This window comes from Alexandromys fortis, unplaced genomic scaffold (assembly GCF_014885135.2).
Source record: "Alexandromys fortis isolate MF-2015 unplaced genomic scaffold, M_Fortis_MF-2015_v1.1 scaffold_54, whole genome shotgun sequence".
Taxonomy (NCBI): domain Eukaryota; kingdom Metazoa; phylum Chordata; class Mammalia; order Rodentia; family Cricetidae; genus Alexandromys; species Alexandromys fortis.
The window spans coordinates 10,560,543-10,584,259 of record NW_026067958.1 but is presented as its reverse complement, the minus strand read 5'-3'; the positions used below and the strand labels follow the sequence as shown (position 1 = coordinate 10,584,259).

The window sequence follows — 23,717 nt, the reverse complement described above, 5'->3', positions numbered from 1 at the left end:
AGATGGTTAGCTCGCTAAGGTTATACCATGACTCACTTTCTGAGAAGAGGCTGGAAGGAAGACTTAGAGGTAAGAGCGTGTCATTCCCCGCTCCCACATGTGGTAGCTCACAGTCACATCTGACTCCAGCTGCAGGGTAGCAGTGCCCTCTTTTGGCTTCTGGCTTCAGTGCTGTGATCACAGGTGTGTGCCACCTGATAACTTGTGCTTTAAACCCCTATTAGCTGAGGCTTCACTGATTGGATTGACTGTGTAATGTGATTCTGACTGGCATGGAACCAGTTTCTTAAAGGTCAGTGTTGTCATCAGTGAAAAAGATTGGGCTATTTTATTGGAAAGCAGGAAGAAGCTGGATGGCTGGACAATAATTGTGAGCTGTTCGTAGTATGTGTAAAGTTTTATAATTACATGAAGATAAATCAATAGAACGCTGTAAAGAGAAATTGTAGATGGTAACACATTTTAAAGCTGAATCCCTGTAAGTCAGGAGCTGCCCATATTATAGATTGATATTGATAGATACATGATGGGTAAGTGTATATATCCTACATGTGTATATGAGCAACATATAGAGATTGTCATTGGTTGGCACATGGCATGCATGTGTGTTCACTACATATTTACACAAATGACTAGGATTAAGGCTCTGCAGGGTTCTTTCACTTTGCTGTGTGGTGTGGAAGCTGGTGCTCGGACTTCTGTACTCATTCCCCAGCAGAAGAACTTTATAAAAATCTGTTTCTTTTCTTGCCTTGGCCCCAAACAATCAGTATGAAGCAGTTTCTGACATTGGTATGAATTACTGGATATTTTCCTCTGGCTAATTCATTAGAGGAATCTTGATGTAATCAGTTCAGGGGCACTCTGCATCAAGCATGTGTTTTCTAATTCTTTGCTGCAAATAATTTCCTGAAGAATTGAATTTTTGCTGCTTCTGTCCTTGCTGGAGCACACCCTGCATTCTTTTAAAACAAGATCAGTTTTGGGACCTAGACTGCCCTTTCTTTTTAACCAAAGTGTTTAGCCTAAAGTTAAATAATAAAACCAGAACTCTGTGACGTTCCTTTTTTTAAAAGATGTTATCTCTCTATGTCTATGTGCTTTTTCTAAGGCAGGCTCTTATTTCTCCCCATGGCTCCCTTGTGATTAAGAACACACCTGATTTAATAAATTGAATGAAAATTCCTATTTAGCCAAGTATTCTACTCACTTATTACAGAGTGCTGTGCTGGGAAGTGTCCTGTGCTTAAATACACCACTGTGATGTTTTCCATGAGATGGAATTCGTGAAGAGAATATTTAGAAGCATTTCCCCCAGAAGTAATGCAGGTTCTATCTTGAGCACAAAAGAACTCTGCAGAATCTCAACGAGTCTGGACTCCTGCTTGGAAACACTTGTTTCCTGACAGAAATGATCCCTACTTGGAGAACTTTAGGTTGTAAGGATAGTCTCAAACTGAGAAAAAAAATACTAAAGTTTCAGATCCAATTTTCCCTCTGTCTGGAGCTGCAGCTTTGGACCTGCATACTGTATTTTGTCATAATTTTGAAAGTATAAGTAAGAATTCATTTTTTTATTAGCTGCTTGGCAGAAAGTTAAATCCTCATACAGTTTCTCTGTTTTGTGTTTTGGGGGTGATGTTTTGTTTTCTTCCAGTTGTTTATTTCAACAATAAATTTTGGGCATTACTGTGATTGGAAAATCTTAAAGTAGAAGTTATTTTTCCTTTGGAAATTGCACTTCATATCTTCGTTTAACTTCCAGGGTTGTAACGGGGACTTTGAGTTTCTGTTTTATTTTTAGCTTGAAATGAGCTGGATGGTTCAAGGACCATTGTGGATTTGAACGCAGCTCACTGCAAAGGAAGCTGTGAACCTGTAACAGGCTGGAGGTGGGTTTTCTCTTAACTTGTTCAAAAAACTCTTTCCTCCCCCATTCCCAATGCAATAAGAACTCACAGTATGTGTAGCTTACTATAATCATGACATAGCTCTTTATTGGTCTTCTCTGCACTGCGAAGGGGCTGGAGGCTCATGCATCCAGACCTTCCAGATCTCATTGATACCCACATTTCTCTGTGGTATCACATTGATACCCACATACTTTTTCTTCTGTGCATTTCTAGCCTTCACCCACCAAGATTGCTACTTGTCACTTTAAGATGCGCTTGGTTATCACTTATTGTCTGTAGGGTAATGTTTAACTGGACAAGTAATTACCAGCCATCAACTCAGCAATGAAAAAGACATTTGACCATGTGGGCATCTTTTTATCAGTGATACTAACAAATCTGATGTGTCAATATGCCTGTGCCGATTTGATGAGGGCACCAATCTTACAGTCTAAATGTTTTTGAGGACATGCTCACTGTTTCCTTGTCAAGAACCTAATATTGTAGAATAACTTCCAGCTGTTTAGTTTTTATTAATGTCTCTGCAGGGTTTTAAAAATCTTTTTTTAAACACTCCTTTATAGTAAAATTTACTCTTTCTTATAATTTAGATATTAGGTAAATATTTGCATGGTTAAATTGTTCTCATTTTTAAATGCAGAAAAAAACATTTTTCATATGATGTTTTTGGCAGTACTCCCAGTATATAAAAATGGGAACTATATTTCACTATATTTAAAATGGAGATAAAAGCTGTAAAATGCTTAGTTTTAGACTCCTTTTAGGAAAAATTGAGCATTTCATTTTGACTGTGTCTGCATCTCGATACTTTTTTTTCATACATTAAGGATACAGAGATGGATTCTTTTAGAAGTCTCTGAGTTTTGAGATACCCGTGACATATTTACACTGCTGGTATTCAAGAAGATTTCACTTTCTCTTTTTGTGCTCTGAACATCTGTGAAATGTAATCCTACGAAAAGCCTGTTTAAACATTAGCAATGCATAGCGCCTGATGTTATCAACCAGGGATTGGTTATGTAAAACAGTTGAAGTCAGAGATTGAAACTGTCCTGTCTGACACTCGCAGGTGGTGACATGATGGGTAGATTTATTTTCTCTGAGTAAATGAAAAGCCAAGGTACACAGCCCAAGTCGGCGTCTGACTCTGAGCTGTCAGTGGGGTTTGCTCGGCCTGAAGGATTTCAGAGTTCATTATGAAATTGGCATTTTAATGATATGTCCTCCTAAAGGGCACAATTCTATTTTAAAAAAAAAAATAAATAAAGTGAGATCATAAAAATGTAAACATTTGCTTTTCATTGAATTTACTTATGAGAGCAAAAGAAGATAATGACTGCTGATTTCATAATAACCACCAGACGCTTTCTTCTAGGTTGAGTTTTTAAAACAATGTACTTTTTTGTCTTCACCTTTTTTTCTGGCTTTCTGTCCTCTTGGTCTTGATTCCTTGTACTCCGTTATGCTCTTATAACATGCCATTGGTTTCGCTTTCATTGTTTTCTTTGTATTTATATTTATTGATTATTTCCAATCATCATTTATACAGAAACTTGGTGTTTGAATCAAAATTCGGGAGCCTGGAACCTGCTTCTGAGATAAGGAATGTACATTGTGTACTTTGTTGAGAGAAACTGTACAAATATTTCTGCCCAGACTGACTTCATTTGTGCGGCCATATATTATAAACTGTTTTGTTTTCCTACTAAATTGTAAAGCCACGCAGTGTGGTGAGTTTGAATAATAAAGTCATTTTCATAACCTTCTCTACCCAGCACAGCCATTGTTTTTCTTTAAAGTATTTTCTTCTGCATCTCTGTATTCGTAACACTTTTTATAGCAGCAGAAACAAAGCTTATATGTTAAGTGCAATTATTATAGCCTTTCTGATTCTTCTAATTTTTATTTTGCTTCTATGGTACTCTATAATTTGTAATTTTAATGGTTTCAATCCTATTTGTCTGGGAGGTTATTTCATTATTTAACCGTTTCCATATTTCTATGTATCTGTTTTCTAAATTATTCTTACTGTTAAAATTAATATAAATGTGTGGAGTTGTGGAGTAGAGAGACGTACTGTTTCCCACAATGTTAAAGCTTATTTTAGTAGCATGCTGTTAAATTTCATGCACAAGCATTATGTTTGATACTCTTGGCTACTGTGTTATATGGGTACAGAATGATGCAAGTTTTAAGAATGACCAAATTACAACTGATGTTTTTGTTTTGTTTTATTTTGCTTTGTTTTGGTATAAAAATGGAAAAACATTAAACCAGACATTCTAGGTCTTTGAAAGAATCCCAGGTTACAGTAAGGATCCCGTGTTGTGAAAACACTGTAAACTCTAGTCTTTGAGAACTGCCTTTTGTGTTCCCGGAGGATGAGTAAGCCAGTGACATAGTCTTGTATTATTTTGTGCTTTACAGCTTACCTTGAATACAAAGGAACTCGAGTACTTACTTAATTTGAAAAGGAAAAAAAAAAACAGCCCACTAGGAAAACCCTTTTAACCCATATGTTAACTGATGCCTTTCTTTGGTAGTTAGCTTGTCCTTCTCCCTGTCCCACATCTGAAAGCAGGGTGGCATTTCTCACTTTATTTGTGATCATTTCATTGTGGAATACTTAAGGCAGACTTTGCCCATCACTCTTTATTATGCTGAAGGGGAAGGGTACTCACACTCAACTCCCCTCCTAGAGTTGCTGAGGAAACTGAATAAATTAACCCAGGTCCAGTGCTATGAGTAGTGCCTGTCACCTGGTGAGTTCTCAGGAAACCCACCTGCTGCCACTACTAACCAGGGAATGAGCTCAGCTCAGATCGCAAATCCCCCTTTTTTCCCTGTCATGACGGAAACAATGTAAAGCCTCTGCATGTGTGTCTCAACATGAAGTTGTATAGGGGTCCTTCTCCTTCAGAATGTTTTAGAACCATTAGTTAATTATTTAGGAAAATAGAAAGTTAGCAGCCACACTTCAGGGGCTTGATGTCATGATTATTTCTCAGTGGTTCCAGATGGGATTTTTTAAAAATTGAAATATAAAGCCGTGTATCCCATTTCTTAAAGTTCAGAAAAATCTAGGAGAATATTTATTGGAAGTCAGAAGAGCAGAGCCCTTAATACAGTGGGAGAAATCAAAAGCAAAGGTACATATTCCAACACAATTTGGATTTCTTTAAAATCAGTTCAGTGTTAAGGGTGACCACTTTGGGCAGAGGGCTCATTGTCTTGCTGACATTTACCTGTGTGTATGGTAATGAAGGGCTGACTCAAAGACTGATCAGTGAGCACTAACCGAGCAGTGACCTAAGAATTGAGACATGCAAAATGACATGAACATGTTCAATCAACCACCATCTGTAATAACAGTGATGTGTGGCATTCCTCTGGCCACTGCACTGAAGGATCCAAAGAGCCACGAGAAGCTGTTGTGGGAGGACGGTTAGATAAGCAACAGGTCTTGTTATTGGCCCATAGGAAGAGTCCTGGGCAGGAAGAGTCTCGCTTCCCGCAGCGTAGCCTCAGGAAATCACGGGTGATTCATACAGCTGGACCAGGGCTGTGGACTAGCTGTTTCAGATACCAAGCAGCTCTCTTTATAGTCTCCCCTACATAGTGAATGTATTTAAGTAGAGCTGTAGGGTTAGATGATAAGTTGGCAGGTGGCTGGGAATTGTCACTATTGTGAAGTATTAGATAAGCCTTGTCTCACAGCTGCGTCCTCCTCTGATGTCACTTTTCTATTGTGATAAAATCCGTGTTCCTTTCAAAGATACGGATTTCTAGCAGCTGTGGATAAACTTCCCTGGAAACAAACCTGTCCATAAAAATGTTGAGCCTGTTATAAATTATGAAAATATGAACTATAAGGGAAATACATTTCATGTGCAACTGTTCCCTTACCCTGAATTCCTTGATAGAGTTCCTGTCCCTCTGTTCCCGAAGCCTCCTGGCTGAGCACCGATGGCTAAGGCCAGCTTACCAGATGCCGTATTTACCAATGCTCATCTGAGAAGACCCCCTGCTTCCTTTCAGTTCAGCATCACGACATTTAGGCTCACTTTAATAAGGGAACCCAGAAAAGTCCAAAGTCAGGAAGTTCTTAAACAACCCCCTTTCCTCGATATAAGTCTCGGAAACTCAGCCATGGGGCACTGACAGGCGGGCGCTCATTTACAGCTGGAGGTGGGAAATCACAAGCTGTGGAAGGACAGATTCTAGGAAAATAAATTAGAGTGTGAGTGTGTGTGTGTTTGTGTGTATTGGTTTCAGTGTTTGGGTGTTTGTACATGTCTGAGTGTGTGTTGGTTTGGTTTTGGGTTTTTCTTGAAAAAAGATTACAATAACAAAATTAGGTTTTATAGCTTGTTAACTCTTGGTTCAGAGCTGAGAATTTTTCTTCCTGTTTTCTTTGCATGCATATGTTAACAAAAATATGTGTGGGAATGTACATGCATATGAATATATATACATAAAGTGTGCAAATAATACATATACCTTTATGATGTGGAGAAGTAAGTAAAAAAATTCTAAGACTGGAGGGAAGGATGGTCTTAAAAATTAAGTTTGGCAACAAAAATTACATGAATTCCTAGAAAAGAAAGTAAAAAAAAAAAAACAGTTACTGCATACTAAGCCTTTCTATTGCGTTCCTTTTAAATGGGCAGTCAATACAGCATTAAAATAATTGTTTGTTTATAAATTGTAGCACTGGAGACAGGGAACCCAAGGCCTCATGAAAGCCACATGCTATACTACACAGTGACACCCCAGCCCCAATTCACATATTTAAATCTGGCTTTCATTTTACTATTTTTCTTTTTTTACAAGAGCCCATTTAAAACTGATTAATAAGCCTCCAGATGGAGTTCTCCTTTTTGAGAGAGACTGTGCTATGGGAATCCACACGCTTGCCCTAAAGGCTCAGTCAGATAGTGGGAAACACAATACAGCGTGGATCTGCTAGAGACTTGCACAAGTCTTTGCTGTGGGCCAAGACTGACTAGCCTCTCCTTTACCGCCCTGGGAGGAAGATGCTGCTGTTATCCATGCTTTTAACTACAGAAAAGGAGCCTTACAGAGAATACTAGAATTGCATAGATTCATGGCTTGTATGGCAGGGGGGCACTTCCAGTCTGTGTCCCTCAACACCCCCCCCCCCAGCCTTTATGGATCTCCTTCTCTCTAGAACTCAGTGGATACCTGTTCTCCGGAAGAACTCTGTAGCTGCATGACCAATTTTCTCCCTGTGTTTTGTAAATGGAGTTTCTTGGGCAAGGTTGTTCTAGGACATGGCTTGTGAAAAGCTGAGGGTGGGGATGAATTCCAGGGTAACCTGTGCTCTCTGCTGTCCCACTAGCTCAAAGTTCTGTGCTGTACAGAGCCCTGTCCAACTTCAGGTATGGTGTAAAGTCTCCTCACACCCTGCTTCCTTGGTTGAAATTTGCAAACGTGAACCATAGCGTGAGTGGGCTTGTAGTTGCTGCAGCTGTCTTTTAAAAGTAAATCTAGTGAATTCTTAAATACCTGTTCTATGTGAAACGCTGCAGAGCAGGTACCGCCACCCATCCCATGGAGCACATCCTTATCTTTTTCATAGTCTTACTTTAGAAATCTCATTGCCTCCTCCCCTCCTTCCCCTCCCTGCTCTCACCTTCCTGTTTATAGTGGGAGTATAAGAGCACACATGAGTTGTAAAGACCCGACTAGCTAAGTGGTTTCTCAGAAGTCAGGGCTTAGCTACAGTTTTCTCATTGGAATTTTCTCCAGTTTCAGCCATTGTATGATCCTTGTACTCAAAATCTGGAGTGATGACTTCCATACCAGAAAGAATTCTGAAGGGATTGCAATTGTGGGACCTGCAGTTGGAACTCTGAAACACCACCATCTCATGTCATCCTGTCAGAATAATCAATCACAAATCTTGTCACTGGTGACAGAGTTGGGAGCACAGATAAGCAGACTCTGCCAGCTTAGACAGAGACTGTTCTGAGACCACTGGTCAACATGGGATTTCCCTGGGGCATGCTGTTTGGAAGGTGGGGCTGGGGAACAGACCCTTGGATGACCAGGTTTTTGGCATTTCCTCAGTGTCCTGTGAAGAGAGGAGCATACACATACAGCTTTTCCCTTGAGGCCTTCACAGATTGCTGCATTCTCTCCTGTTTGACTTTAGGATTTTCCCCTGCTGGGACCAGGGCAGCATGCTGGCCTCTGCCTCACTTGCATTTCATTCTTTCTGTGGGATGCCAGTGGGTTTCAGGAATGGTCCCATTCACTTCTCTTTATCTCTGAGGGAGCTATGGTGAGACTTCTTGTATGAAGTCCTTTGTAAGTAACCTTTCCTCCCAAATAACCTAGGATTGCCTCAAATCCAGAGTTAGTTTTAGAGAGTCACTGAGTGACTTTTATTAATCCATTCATTCTTTGCTGATTTAAAATTTTCTTCTTAAAATATAAGTTCACTGTACATTGCAACAGTATTTGCTGATTTTCCTTTTATTAAGCTGACACCATAAGGTATCTCAGTTAACTCCATATATACTCTTTGATTTTTATACTTTTCATTTTTTGAGATGGTTTTATGGAACCCAGGCTGGCCTCAAACTCACTATGTAGCCAAGGATGACCCTGAACTTTTGGCTCTCCTGCCTCTACTCCCAACTGCTGGAATTTCACATGTGTACCACAGATCCCATTTTGGGGCAGTACTATGCTAGGCATCCCACCCAGGGCATCCTTCATGCCAGGCAAGTAGTGAACCAACTGAGCCCCACTCCCAGCCCCGACTGTTGTTACTTTAGTATTGCCTTTCTTCTTCCTTTTACTTTCTCAAACCCAAGGAAATAATTATTCATACATATGTTATTGTTTCCTTTTTGTAGCTTGTAGAAAAATTGAAAGTATTCTACTAATCTACTTTATTACTTTTTATTTTAAATTTTTATTATATTTTTTAATTTCATGTATGTGTGGATATGTGTGGATGTGTGCATGCCATAACCTGCCTGTAGAGGTCAGAGGACAGTTGAGCAAGTCAGTTCTCTTATTCTATTCTGCAGGTCTAGAGCTGGAACTTGCCTCAGCAGGCACTGTTTCACCAAACCTCAATATTCTTATTAAAGCAAATATATTTTTGCACCTATAAAGGATACTTGAATTTTATTTTATATTGTGGAACTGATATAGAAGGCTTTTAATATTTGATTTGGGGAAATTTAAATTTTTAGTTTGAAATACACTAAACAATTTCTAAGCATATATGTCTATTTTTTTTATTTGTAGCTGGTTTTAGAAGAAGTTTCCGTCTTAGCAGAAAAGATAAAAAAACTAACAAGTCTATGTATGAGTGCAGAAAGAGTGACCAGTATGACACAGCGGACGTGCCCACATATGAGGAAGTGACACCATACCGGCGGCAGGCTCATGAGAAATACAGGCTTGTAGTCCTGGTTGGTAAGTGTGTGTTTTGTTTGTAATTTTGAGGAAGTGAGGAAAACACTAAGAACTTAAATTTGAAGCTTATTGTAGTTGAAGGTTTTTTTTTGTTTGTTTGTTTGTTTTTTTTTTTTTTTTTTTTTGGTTTTTCGAGACAGGGTTTCTCTGTGGTTTTGGAGCCTGTCCTGGAAGTAGCTCTTGTAGACCAGGCTGGTCTCGAACTCACAGAGATCGGCCTGCCTCTGCCTCCCAAGTGCTGGGATTAAAGGCGTGTGCCACCACCGCCTGGCTGTAGTTGAAGTTTTCAAGCTAAAATTCCCTACATCTTGAACACCCTGCCTTAGTCTCTGAAGCAAAGTGTTTGGCCTTGTTTCCGTATTGTGATGGCACTTGGAAAACATACCTCAAGAGTGCATGGGTGTACTTGTGGAGCCTGTGTTGGAGACAGATTAGCAAATGCACTGTAACACAAGATGCATCAAGAGCACTGGATATTTATATATTTGTCAATGAATGTTTGAATGTTTGTTAATGAAAATTTGAATATTTGTTAATGATGTTCTTTTCCATTCATTTCAAGGCGGTAACCATGGTGTAAGCTTCCTATAGCAGTAGGTCCATCATAAAGTAAGTTCTAATAGCAGAGTTCCAGGAGGTTTCAAATCATTTACAAGTCAATGGGGGAGCACTGGGTTCAGTCCCCAATACTGTAAAATGTGAGGTTCAGGCAGATCATTTATACCATGGTTAGTTTGACTCGCATTAATCTTCTAGCCAGTGTTTGTCCAGCCTTCACTGTCATAACCCCCCATGACCTTATGTTTGTCTATCCACCTCCCTTACTTGGATTTTCTTTAAATGTGGTCAGAGCTACGTCAGCTTCCAGGACTGAAGCCAACAGTTTTGCAAAACTTTGGGGGTAGAAGAGCATAGTGTCTCTTGTTAATTCTTTCATTGTAAACTGAGCACGACAGTTTGGGGAATGAGCATAAGTGGAAGAGTGGGGAATCTTAGCAAGGTGAGATCCTTTGTGAGTTGTTAACTGAGGCTGATAGTGATTTGGAGGAAGGGATATGGTTTTCTCACACCAAATGGCAGTAGAGTTGATCACTAACCTGGCAGATACTGAAATTATTTGCTTTGCTCAGAAATACATGTAACACACCAGATTCCAGTCCACGCAGCACCCAGAAGTCATGACTAAATCCTTCAGTGCTGAAAGGAGGCTCCTTGAGACCCTTTAGCCCTGCTGTCTCTCCTCTGTTCTAGTAGGCATCTTAGCTACACGCCTCCATTCCCATCAGCTCTCCTCCTCAGCTTTGAGGCGATGCACTGTGATAAAATGGGAAGATCAGTATGGCAGCGCCATTTCTGGTTTTCCTTCCTTCCAGGTGAGCCTTACGGTATCTTGGAGTTATCATGTTGTTGTAGCTTTGGTGTTTCCCTTGGGAAAAGAAGACACTTGGCCATTTTTGTTCTCCTCTAAGCACTGACCATGAAGCCCTCTCTGCAGGGCTGAAGGAGAGTGGATAGTTGAGTGTGTCATTAATCTGTGTGGTAAGCCAGAGAAGAATGAAGAAAGTCAAGGTGTGGTTGATGATTGTGAAAAAGAAATAGCCAACCCCTATCCTCCTTCAGAGGGATAGGAAGCACAGGGAACTTGTACACATGAGACTTGTACATCGATTACACAGTACTCCATAACAGAGTATGCCATCTTGAACTTCCATTTGGAGAGGGTGAACCAACAGGATGATGTCATATCAACGAAGCCAAACATTTGAGATAGTTAGCTAGTAATGATAAAAGGGTCATTTTTGTTCCCAGTCAAGACAGGGCCACAGTGGGGAACCTCATAGCTGCCCCCAGGTAACAAATTATAGTCCTAGTACAGGCACCCCAAAACCCTACATAAAATGACTTCTGCTGTATGCTACATTGGAAATATAAATTAATTTCAAGTGGTTGTATGGCTTTCAGCCTGTGAGAGACAGAGCACCATGGAAGGAGCATTTGGTAGCATGGAAATGCTCATCTCAGCAACAGAGAGGGAAAAGGAGAAGAAAGGAGCCTCTGGGAGCACTCTTAACAAAAATGCCTCAGTTTCCTCATCTGAGATGCAGGGACGTTAAGAGCAGCTACTACTATGGTCTGAGTGAAAAGCTATTCTTATGTATTATATGAAATATATTTAAAATAATCATGAAATGTTCTTGTCTGCTGATTTTGAGCCTCAGCGTTTGAATTGTTGTTAAGGTAGATTATTTAGCAGCTGACCATCTGAAAGAAGAAGTATTTGGGTAATTGATATATGCTTTGGCAATTCTACATTGTTCTGAGTTAACTGTTTCCGTTCATGATTGCATGCTGATGACATATGTCTGTGACTTCTTTGACATGTGTGGCAAGATGCAGTGAGAGAATTGCAGCTTCTTTTACTCTAACCCATGCTGTCAAGTCATGGAGAGTCGTAACCTAAGCCTGGAGAATGTTAGGGAAGCATCACTGGGAGAAACAGAGTAGTTTATCTCACTAGTGTTATGATGTAGTAATCTTAGACGTTGTGTTGAAGACATCAGAATAAACCAAGTTTATTTGAATGGTGTCATTCAAAACTACAGCATCTGAGACCTATGATACTTGGTCAGAAATACTTGATTTTCACTTATTTGGGCAAACATATTATTCCTGGGTCACATTTTAGTTCTTTATACCTCAGTGACGGTTCTGTTAGATTCCTTTCTATGTTTAAAAATATTTCTTAAAAAGTGTTAGACCAAACGCTGGATCATTTAGCACATTGTCCTATACTAGGTACCATATTTCATCTTTAGTAAAACCTGATTTTTTTCAAAAGTAAAGCGATAAAATCAAATGATGTTTGTAGGTTTGTGGGAGGAGAAAAGCTGTGGTGCTAAAAAGCCTCAAAAACCCTTTTTGTGGCTTAAGCAAAAACGAGGGCAAAAATTCATCTTGTGGCTATTCAGACAATTTATGACTTCTTCTGTCTGGTCATTCAGCATAGGTAGGAAAACAGTAATAAATCGCTGTATATTTCACATTTACAATGTGAGCAGTAAATACTGTTTGGTCCTCCTTTTGGCTGAATCATACATGCTGCACGAAGACTGCTATCAAAAGGTGCTTTGACTAAATGGCCATTTGTAAGACTGTGATCATTTCCCACAGAACAACGGCAGTGGCACAGCTCTGTAAACAGAGTAGAAGGAGCACTCAGAACTGACTGAATGCTAGAATTCCCACTGCTTTTGTTGAACTGTGGTTGAAACCTTGTAGGGTCTGCTCTGGAGGAGTGCATATAGCTACTCTAAAACTGAAAGTCACAATCAAATTTATGAGTGTGTGGTGGGCTTAAAATTATAATCCTATGCAGAAGAGACAAATATGTTCTTTATTAGAATCATAGTTGGCTTTTTATGCCTATAGTCTATCTTAAATATTTATACTTGGGATTCATTTCTGGCATAAGATACAGTTCTTTTCATTGAACTGGTTTTTAGTAAGCAGGCACCGTCTGAGTATCAGCGTCTCTAGGTTACAACAGGAGCCTTTGTCCTCAAGCCATCTATATCCCAATGGGCGAAGATAAACCAAAAATCTATTCATGGTAACAAAATGCTAATGACAATGGATATGGCCATTTGTGTCACCACTGGAGGAGGTGAGTGCTACACAGGGAGGTGACATGCAGTGCTGCTTAAGGGAAATTTTGAGGTTGGGACTAGAACAGAATCGATTTGACTGAGATCATGTTATCCCCAATGAAAGGTCACCTTCAAAAGAGTTAGGAGGGAAGGGAGTCACCATTACCTGTACCCTTTGCTTTGCTAAGGAAAATGGCTGTGGTTGGATTTTGACCTTTCAGTTATATTGTTTTCTTCTCACAGCTGCCATGGAAGGGGGACAAGAACTTAAGTGTGTCTGCACATCTGCTCTAACCGACGTCTGTCAGCACACTTTCTCTTCTCCTCCGTTTTCGTCTCCTGTTTTGGCATTTGTTTTATGGACTGCTGCCTCATTAAGAACACTCTTCTTTCATGAAAGTGACAGAGAAAATGAGCTCTGACTTGATTCATCATAAATGTAGCTCAACTTTTGTAGAGTTTGATTTGTCATTCTCAAACACAGAGCTGCAGCCACCCACTAACATGATCACCTTGTGGACAGTGATCAAATGTAATAGCATGACTGTTTTTGTTTTATGCCTAGAGCAATAAAAGAGCATTGCTACAATATGATAAGTAGACACTTTATAGCGTGTGTCTGATCTGAGAGATACCTAGGGGGTTGATTGAATTTATCTTGCAGTAAATCAAACAAATGAGCATTTTTTTTCAGGTAGCAGTGCAGATTGGGTCGCTATGGCAGACTCCAATAATTCTGGTATTTTCCTCTGGATAATAAAGAGTAACAAGTCTGGCCAAGTACGATAAAAATGTCTGTAGGGAAATGCGGAAGAATTTCTTGTGTGAAGCAGTGTAAGTACTCTGGGGTTGAATACATAATAGAAGCCATATTCATGTCAGTAACTCTCTGTGTAATAGACTGTTTCTGACTTGTGCCAAGATGTACAAAGAGCAGGAGAAAACATAAATAGTACTTGGTCAGAGCCACGCATGTCCTTCCAATATTCCACTTAATATTGGGCATAAATCCAAATATTAAAAAAGAAGTATGGATAAACAAAAAGGATTTTGTCACTAATGTGTTACTGCAATGTTTACATGTATAGTTTGTCCATCCCTGTTTATTTATCATTGCATGTTTACTTGATTTGCTAATATATTATTAATATAAGTCTTTCATGTGTAAGGTACTGTCTATATTTAAATTATTAAATTGAATTTGATATTCATCAGCCTTAAGAAACACTATACACAAGGGCTAGGGGTTGCTCAGTGGAAAAAGCACTTGCTAAGATTGAGAACTGAAGTTTGGATCCCCAGCACCCATTAAAATCTGAGTGGACTTGGTGGCCCTCCTATAACCTAGCACTTGAGGCAGAGACAGGGGATCTGTGGGGCAGCTGACTAGCAAAGTTTTGGGTTCAGTGAGAAACCCTGCCTCGGAAAATAAAGTGGAAAGGATTGATATCAACCTCTGGGTTCTCTCTCTCTCTCTCTCTCTCTCTCTCTCTCTCTCTCTCACACACACACACACACACACACAAGAAATACTATACTAATATTCTATAGCAAAAATAAAAGTCATCTTGTATTCTTCCTTAGACTGTAAATATATGTATGTATACCATATTTCACTTCACTGATTTCAGTAAAACTATTTTCACCATAAGAGTTCATCATCCTTATCATAAATATTCATCCTGAAATAGCACTGCCACATAAATAAGTAGATAGTTGGAACTTCATTGTCCTGTGAGAGATGAAAGTATAGCCTTGCAGTTAGGTGCCCCTATGAGAGCATACTACCAGTGCACTTTTGCAGAACTTACTCTAGTTTCACAGCTCCATTTAAGGCTCTGGCATCATGATACTTGATACTTTTGCTATTCCTTTAGTATTTTTTGTTGGATGTGACTGTTTTTGATTCACAATATAGATCTTTCTTGAGACCCCTGTTGAAGAGTGAAAACCATGTCAATCATGAGTTAATTTTGAATGTGCACTGTGCTAACATTCTAATACAAAATTAGCATCTATTACAGGTGATAAGCATATGAACCAGGTGTAATGCCACATGCCTGTGTGCCCAGAACTCTGGAAGCAGAAGCAACCAGATCACAAGTTTGAGTCCTGTTCGGGTTACACAGTGACAGCCTCAAAACAAAATGAACCAGCAATGAAAAGTTCTTAAGCATGTTTGTGAAATAAAAAGTTGAAAACCTGAACCAAGGGTGGTGAGGCATGATGTAAGCAGTATTGAGGGGCGTTAGAGAAGGGGTGTCACATTCATGGGACATTCTAATACATGCATCTTCAGTAGTCTTAGCTTCAGGGGCCCTAGGTTAATATAAAATCCAGCCTGGGCTATCCAACAAGACCCTGTTTTGTAAGGCAAGCAAACAAATAAAAGTAGGGGAGAAGTTTTTCTATCATTTTATTGATACTGCATATGACTGTATTTCTTTGGCTAAAATTAGCCAAATTAGATTTTTTAATTAGATTTTTAAATTAGATTTTTAAAAGAAAATCACATTTTTGCCTATTTTCATTAAGGTAGAATACCTAAGTTGAAATTTTATTTAATTATTATTTTTCAAAAAATTTCTCATGATCTGATGTACATGGTACATTTTTTCTTCCCTGGTTTTGTAAGTTTTTACAAAATGCATATTTTAAATTTTGACTAGATAGATTTATTTTTATGTGTATGAATGCTTTGTCTGCATATCTGTCTGTGCACTACCTGTATGCAGTGCCCTCAGATGGTTATGAGCTACTTTGTGGGTGCTGAGACTCAAACCCAGGTACTCTGAAAGAACATCCAGTGCTCTTAATTGCTGAGCTATATTGGGCCTCTTGGTTTATTATATGGGGATTAAATTTGTAGTATTGAGCATACTAGGTTAGTGTTCCACTACAGATTTCTATCCTAAGCCCTATGAAATGTTTGTACAATGAAGCATATCATTAATTTATATTTGTTCTGTAAGTTTTCCTGGAATGACAGGGCCAAACATCTATTCACCCTAAGTAGGACACTGACAACACACCAAAGAAACAGCTCCCTACAAGTTATCACAGGAAATCAATGGATTTGTTGGGGTTCCTTACAAGGGCATGGGTGACTCTGGGTCAGCCGGCCCACCCCAGCATGGAGGATGACTTAAGGAAACTATATCCCCAGAGCTCCCTACACATCTCAGGCAGCTCCACCCAAGATTCTCCTCCCCATGGCAATTAATGCACTGCTCATGAGACCCCTATGAGGGGCCTGGGAATTGTACAACTTTCTTGGCTTCCTGAGGGCTTCTCACTTTCAGAACAGACATCCCAAGTTCTGTGAACCTCCCTCCAGGAGAGACTGTTTCTATTATGAATTGGCTGCAGATGGCATTCCGGGCTTGACCATGAGCACTCTTTATTTTTTTTAATTAATTTATTTATTTAATGAAGATTTCTGTCTCTTCCCCGCCACTGCCTCCCATTTCCCCAAAAAAGTCCCCCTCCCTCATCAGCCCAAAGATCAATCAGGGTCCCTGCCCTATGGGAAGTCCAAGGACCACCCACCTCCATCCAGGTCTAGTAAGGTGAGCATCCAAACTGCCTAGGCTCCCACAAAGCCAGTACGTGCAGTAGGATCAAAAACCCATTGCCATTGTTCTTGAGTTCTCAGCAGTCCTCATTGTCCGCTATATTCAGCGAGTCCGGTTCTATCCCAGGCTTTTTCAGACCCAGGCCAACTGTCCTTGGTGAGTTCCCAATAGAACATACCCATTCTCTCAGTGTGTGGGTGCATGAGAAAGTGCATCAACCTTAGTTTGCCATCTCCATTCCAAACTAAAATCAATTCAGTGAGCTCTGGGACTTTCGCTTGTGCATCATTGTGTTTGAGTTTCCAGAATCGTAAATGAAAACTACCATAACAGATGCATCTAAGCTGTCCAGGTTTGGTACACACTTCGGGTTATTCAGTCTTCCTAGAGTGTGTCGGACGAAGTATCTCAGAATGTGTGTTGAGAGATCAGCAGATTGTACTGATACCAGCTTTGTTAGCCACAAGCATAGACAATCACCACTGAAAGTGTGGGCACTGGGAAAGAGTGAACAAGTCCAGGGCATTGGACGCCATCACCATAGACGGCGCAGAGCCTGACTTCATGTTTCATCTACATTGTTTTAGAGAGAGTGTAGGCAGTGTGGGGAAATGTAGACTTGCCAGTCACGGGAGCTTTGGAGTAACCTGGGAACCACATTCCAGTGTACCCTTTCAAAACAGACATGACTTCTCATTGTCTTAGCTTTCTCATCTGTAAAATGAAGATGACACTTTCAGAGATGTGTTGAAAGTTCTTAATGGCCTGCATAACAGATGCCTGTCACATGAAAACCTCTCTTACTAGAGTTCCCATCAAACCAAAGCCAAATGAGCTGAAGATTTTCAGCATAAACTTTGATCCATTTTATCATTAACAAGAGCCATTGAACATAAACTGTACAATCATATGAATGTGTTTCACCAAGTGTGGTAAAAGTTCATATATTGAAGGGCACAGTGAATTCTCTCAGCAGAGGCACATGTATGAGTTAACTTGCTCATACTTCTGCATTCTAAATATAAAGAAGCCAAGTAAAAGTGATGTGATTGTGCCCGCTGGGATCGGGGGTATTAGGATACAGGTGTGAATGTGGGGGTTTGTTTCTGATTGTTTTTTTTTTTTGGTAGTCAATAAGAGGCTTTCTTTCCCAGAATGGGTGCAAAATGAGCAGCAGACCCACAGAGAAGTTGGCTTGTGTGTGTCCGATAAGCAGTTTCATAAAAAAGAGTGATTTGAAATTCTGTCCTTTGGACTTTTTATGAGACTGTGTCTATGTTTGCAGATTATGATCTAGAATAATCTAAAACTCATGAAATTCAGATCAAATCCTTTTTTCTGGTCATTCCTGATGGGAGTGAGTGTGGCTTTATAACTGGGTAGCTGAAATTGGTTTGTGAGGGTGAGGTCCATAGTTGTCATATGGGACTGAAAGTAAGTGTGGCCAGAACTTAAGAGTGACATTTTGGGATTGGCATAAGATTCCCTACTGAGTAAGACAACTAGTTTTTGCTCCTGAGTTAAAATAAACAGTTGGTTTTAGAGGCTGGGGGGTAATTGTTGTTAGTTTATTTATTGTCATTTGGGTAGTGTGTGAAATAAGGGGCGTTCAATTTCTCTTCAAAGAGTCTTTCTAGGAAGAGCTAAGGACTGAGACATATGAAAAGAACCAATTTCCCACCATATTCTTTCCTGGAGCAGGGCTCTCTATGCTCTACTATTTGGCATACTTTGGGGGCATAAGTAACCAGTTACTTATCTATAAATGGAAGCTACACACAGTGGTATTCCATTGAAGCACTCTTTTTCTTTTTTCAAGAATATATTCTTCATATGTTTGTGCCTTATGGAATACATAGCCTTCGTGTGGTTTCAGTAGCACCATCAGTAAGTGTCTATCTGCTTGCCACTCCCCATAGAGCTCTCTTCCTAGTGTCAGGTTTTACCATGTGGACATTCACATGGGAATCTCAGTTTTTTCTTCCTTAGTGTATTGTGAGCCTTTGTAGGAAGCAGAGAACTAGAATTCCTTCCTAAAACTCACTGCACATAGCAGCACTCATCACCTTCTGCTCTTGCTGAAGATTAAGAGTCACATTCATTTTATGTCCAGGCACCCTCAGCCCGCATGCCTGTAGTTCACTCGCGCTTTACCCCCATGAGACACACATTGCATGACATTTAGCCAACTGGTCTAGGCCCTGAGGATGTCAGACACTGGTAGCACACCAGCCTAGCACATGTGAGACCCACGGCTCTTGTTCCAGAAATGCTGTGGGAGCACATTCTGCTCCTTCAGGCAATAGCCTTTAAGATACCAGCCCACTTGGGTGTGGTCTCTTATACTGTAAAAGCAGTTGCAAAGCATTTTCCCTCTCTTTCTTGCTTCTGGCTCCTGCTTTCAGCTACTAGACTCTGTTCCTGTTTGTGCAGAGGACTGGTATCTAGGACAGTGATCTGTAAGTTTTTCCCTTAAATAAATAACCCTTTTATTATTCAGATCTGAACTGGTGTGGGATTGTTTTGTGACTTCCATCTTCACAGTAATACGAAACATATTTAAGTGTATATAATTTGCCAACTGTAGAAATAGTAGGTGAGTGAGGCAGGAGATGTCTTTGTATGCACGAACCTCACAGTCTGTTAGAGGATCAAGGCAAGTAAGCAAGCGTGTGTAATTAGTGTCATAGGTCCTTTGAAGTGGGAAAGTGTAGGAAACCTGTGAACTTGGTACATAACTCAAAGTTAGCGTAGGGCTAGAAGCCAACCTTCTGTGGCATTGGCTGCACTTCCATCACTCAGGTTAATGTTCTCAAGCCTAGTTATTTGTATTTTTTCACTTTGATACACTTGGCACATTGTCCTCTTGTTAGTTAAGGTTGCCTTCCTCTCTCTCTTCATGATAGTCACCTTTGTCACTATAGCAAAATATTTGAGCAAACAACTTAAAAAGAATAAGATTTCTTTAGGTTCATGGTTATGTGGTTCTATCCATGGCCAGCTGATGCCATTGCTTTGAGACTCTGGGCCATGCAGAAGCACCAGAGTGGAAGGGCATTGAGGGGAAGGTCACTCACTTCATGGTGACCAAGAAAAAGAATGAAACTGAGAAAGGCTCCAAGGTCAAGGTATGCCTTCTGACTTGGACTCCGCCATTTAGCCATTGATCAAGCCCAGCCCTTACAATCCAATCACATCAATGGCCATCCAAGCTTTTAATGTAACTTTAGGGAGAACATCTCGCTAGCAGATCCACAACACTTCAGTAAACCTGGTCATGATGTTTATCCAAATTCTGGTGTCCACTCTATCTGGACCCAGGGGCCTTGTTTCAGTAGTTTGTACACTGTGGTTCTTGAGCCCTTAAATCTGACCTCCTAAGTGGATGCAGATATCTGACTTTGTTGCATGTTTTCCTTCTGGTCATGCCAAGTGTGTTTGTACTGAAGCACAAGTCGTATTATCAGAAATTACATTCTTATTTTCTCTGTTATACTGTTGCTAAGGGAGCATATTAATTTAGAAAGGGGAACTATATGTTCTAGTAAGCTGTAGTAACTGATACCATCACTCAAGCATGTCATTGCAATTTCATCGAGTCTTAGAGAACAGAGGGAAGTTTACAGAGAAACAGGCTCCTGTCAGCCATGTAGAAAAGGTAGAAGGTGTAGTAGGACAAGGTGGGGCTAGAAGTGCCAGTGGAGATGGAAGGTGCGGTCCGCAGTCCTGCCCCTTTACTTGTCCCCACACCCTCCCCTCCACTCACAGTGCTCACGTGGCTGGCCTCAGCTCTGTGTACCTGCAAGCACATCATTATTCTTTTCTTAGGATCTCTCTGCCCCAAAGATGAGGAGAAATGGGAGATAAAGGGTGCAAAGGCAGGCACCTGTGTGTCCTGAGTTCTTGTCCTTTCTTCCAAGAAAGGGAGCTTTGTGATGTAGACTGAGGGCACACTTGACCTTGCTAGGGTAGGGTCACCTTGTCTAGTATCAAGGAGAAGTTTGGATAGGAGCAAATAAGGACCTAGCTCAGGACAGGCTGGCTTCTGGGCCAGTATTCTGTCTACTTCTATCTACAGTTCATCCATAGACCTAACCACAAGTTGTATGAGGTTTAAAATGGGGAAGGAATACTAACCCTGAGGCTGATACCTTTATGACTTTTGATTTCAGGCCAGTGTTCACAACCACTCTTTGGTGGTTTTTGTTTAGCCCCAATATCTTCATTCTCATTAAATGCAAGGTGTATCTGCCATCTTTCTTCTTCACGGTACATGCCATTTGCCTTCCTCATCATCTGTGTCTGTGCATTTAATTGGTTTAAATGGGTAAGGCCTGTGGCAACTTTCAGATGTTTAGGGCTGTCTGAAATTCTGTAGGGTAAGATGTCATGACAGAACTCTGTGAACATATAAAATGCATAATTGCACACTTAAAATGCTTGATTAAATTTGTATCCAAAATTAGGTCAAGACCAATGATTTTCTTTTATTGAAATCAGAAAACATTTTAAAATGAAACTATCACTCAGGACTGTACAGTACAATTTGTAGATGAACATATTTTAGGCTGTTGTAAATGGATTACTAGGTAATACACTAAGTTATTCTCTTTTGTTGATTTTTATTGATCGCTACATTTTTCTCTGCTCCCCTCCCAGCTTCTCCCCTCCCCTTCAATCCTCCCGCTAAGTTATTCTTGAGTATGTTTTAAGTAGTCTAGAAAAACAGGTAGGCATATAAACTATTCTGAAACAACTCTAGGAGCCCAGTTCTTTTCATTTGTACAGATTAACTTGGAATGCAGGATTAGACCCTTGTTCTCAGTTTCTCTGCTTTGTTTTCAGGTCCTGTCGGAGTTGGGCTGAATGAGCTGAAGCGGAAGCTGTTGATGAGTGACACCCAACACTATGGTGTGACAGTGCCCCGTGAGTCCTCCAGCACACAGTGCTTCTCTAATGACATTAGTGATGGTTCTTAGTGACATTTCCCCTCTAGACCTGTGTTCTAGAGCTCCTCAGCCCTGCACAGCGCCATCACATTAGAGAAGGAACTGGGGCACCAGAGACTCAAGGGATTTCCCCACACTCTGCACATTATTGATGGGTTATTTCTTTATTTCAGTTTAGCTGCTTGAGATGTTTATGGTGGCTTAATGCATAAGTGACACCAACATTTAGTTACAAATTATCTTATAAATAAAAGTCTTACTGTTCTGTTCCCCAAAGTTCTAGTGTTTACCACGGTTTTATGATTAGAAAGACCAAACGACAGAGAATCTGGGGAGACTTCTCATAGCACCAATGTTTCTTAATTACCTTTCATGTGTAGCAATTGGCAGGTAGTGTTTCAAATAGGCTTTCCATAGCTTAATTGACCAAACACGGTAAGCTTCTTTTAGTTATATAGAATTAGATCTATTTTTATAAAAATGGTTTTCATATGAAATACGATACTTGAAACATTTTGCTCCAGAATAAATGCCATTTGACTACTTAATATGTTGATGTTAGAAAGCTGTCTGAAAGGCCAGATTAGAAAGTTGGCTTTTTTTTTTTTAAAGTGGTTTTAGTGCTGCATTTAAAGAAAATCATTTGTGTATTGCCCTTAGCAATGTTCTCTCGTTTTGGAAGAGTTCAACTGTATTTTAAAATTATAGTGCTCTGCTACCTTCAGTTACTTCTTGTTACTACATTTTTCCAAATTACTGTTTGTAATCACTTTTAGCTGTAAGTAAGGGGACTTCTAGTTTTCAGCAACCAAGATGTAGAAACATGTAGAATGGTGCAGGTTGGTTTTTTTCTTTTAATTCCCTTCTCTTACAGATGTTGAATTCCAATGTACAGATAATTAGAAAATTTTACCACCCAATTGCTAACTTTATCAGGTGCATAAGCGTGGGAGAAACCTAGAAAGTTCAAACCAGATTTATCACTTTCCTGCTATGTCGTCCCCTTCATACCCTCCACACTGCAGAGTAGAACAGAGTCATAGAGGAGGAAGTGGATAGGAAGGATGCTTCATTAGGAGGAGGAAGTGGGTAGGGAGGATGCTTCACTGAGAGGAGGAAGGGGGTAGAAAGATGCCTCACTGGGAAGAGGAAGGGGGTAGAGAGGATGCTTCATTTGTACTTGAAATAAAGTTTATGACATCGCTTCTTAAGTTAGTTACTTTTGTTCAGTGCCTGACAGTACCAGCCTCAGAGAGCAAAGGAATGGATTCCATCCTGGTGGGGAAGGCGGTGGTCATAAATGTGGCTGAGACTATGTACTTAGTAGAGAACCAGGAAGCATAGAGCAAGGCTAGAACTGTAGGCTAGCCTATACCTTCAAAGGCCTGTTCCTAATAATCTACTTCAGCTAGTCAGGCCTCATCCCCTGAAGGCTGCAGAGCTTTCAAAAAATGATCCTATCAGCTGTGGAACAGCAGAACATGGGCTCTTGGGGACGCTTCATTCTCAAAACATGACACTTCTTATTCTCTCCTATGTAGCACTATCCTTTCAAACCTGTATCCCAGTAAATAGTAAAGCCTAGTTTCCTTTGAGGATAAGTACTGTATATCAGATGTGGTCTGCTGTGATAGTTGTAGTGTTGCTGGGGATTCCAAAACAAAGCCCTTGGCCCTCAGATTAACCAGACACTAAGATTCTATCAAGAAAGTTCCAGAGTTTGGACTTGCCAAAGAGACCCTCATTATACTTACTTCCTGTTTATACATGTTAATGCACAAAGACTCCTATGCAGTGTTTCCCAGGCCTGGATTACCCTCAGGCTCATAGGAGAAGTAAGTTCTGTGTCTATAGCAAGCATCCCCAGTTTTGTGATGTCAGGCATGCACAGCTGGAGCAGCGTCTCAATGTTCCAGTTAGTTCAAGAGTGATATATTTGAGGATCAAATTTGCAGTTCCAGACCCTGGAATTTTAGGGAAAACTTCCTGTTTTGATTACAGTAATATTCTGTTTGATGCATACATGTATAACGTCCATTTTTTTTGTTTTTTTTTGTTTTTTTTTTTATTTTATTGAGAATAAGAAAAAAAAGTTTCCGCCTCCTCCCAGCCTCCCATTTCCCTCCCCCTCCCCCAGTCTTCTCCCCCTCCCCCCTCTCTTCTCCCCCTCCCCCC

General features: G+C 40.2%; 1 protein-coding gene across 4 annotated transcripts in view; it reads left to right on the top strand.

The window, feature by feature from the left end:
* Mpp7 (MAGUK p55 scaffold protein 7) overlaps positions 1-23,717 on the top strand; it is a 249,357-nt gene that overhangs the window by 208,442 nt on the left and 17,198 nt on the right. For all 4 annotated transcript variants that reach the window (XM_050152712.1, XM_050152714.1, XM_050152715.1 and 1 more), the window contains 2 exons: positions 9,201-9,371; positions 21,439-21,519. In XM_050152712.1, coding sequence (XP_050008669.1) covers positions 9,201-9,371; positions 21,439-21,519 — 252 coding nt within the window. The remainder of the gene's footprint in view (positions 1-9,200; positions 9,372-21,438; positions 21,520-23,717) is intronic.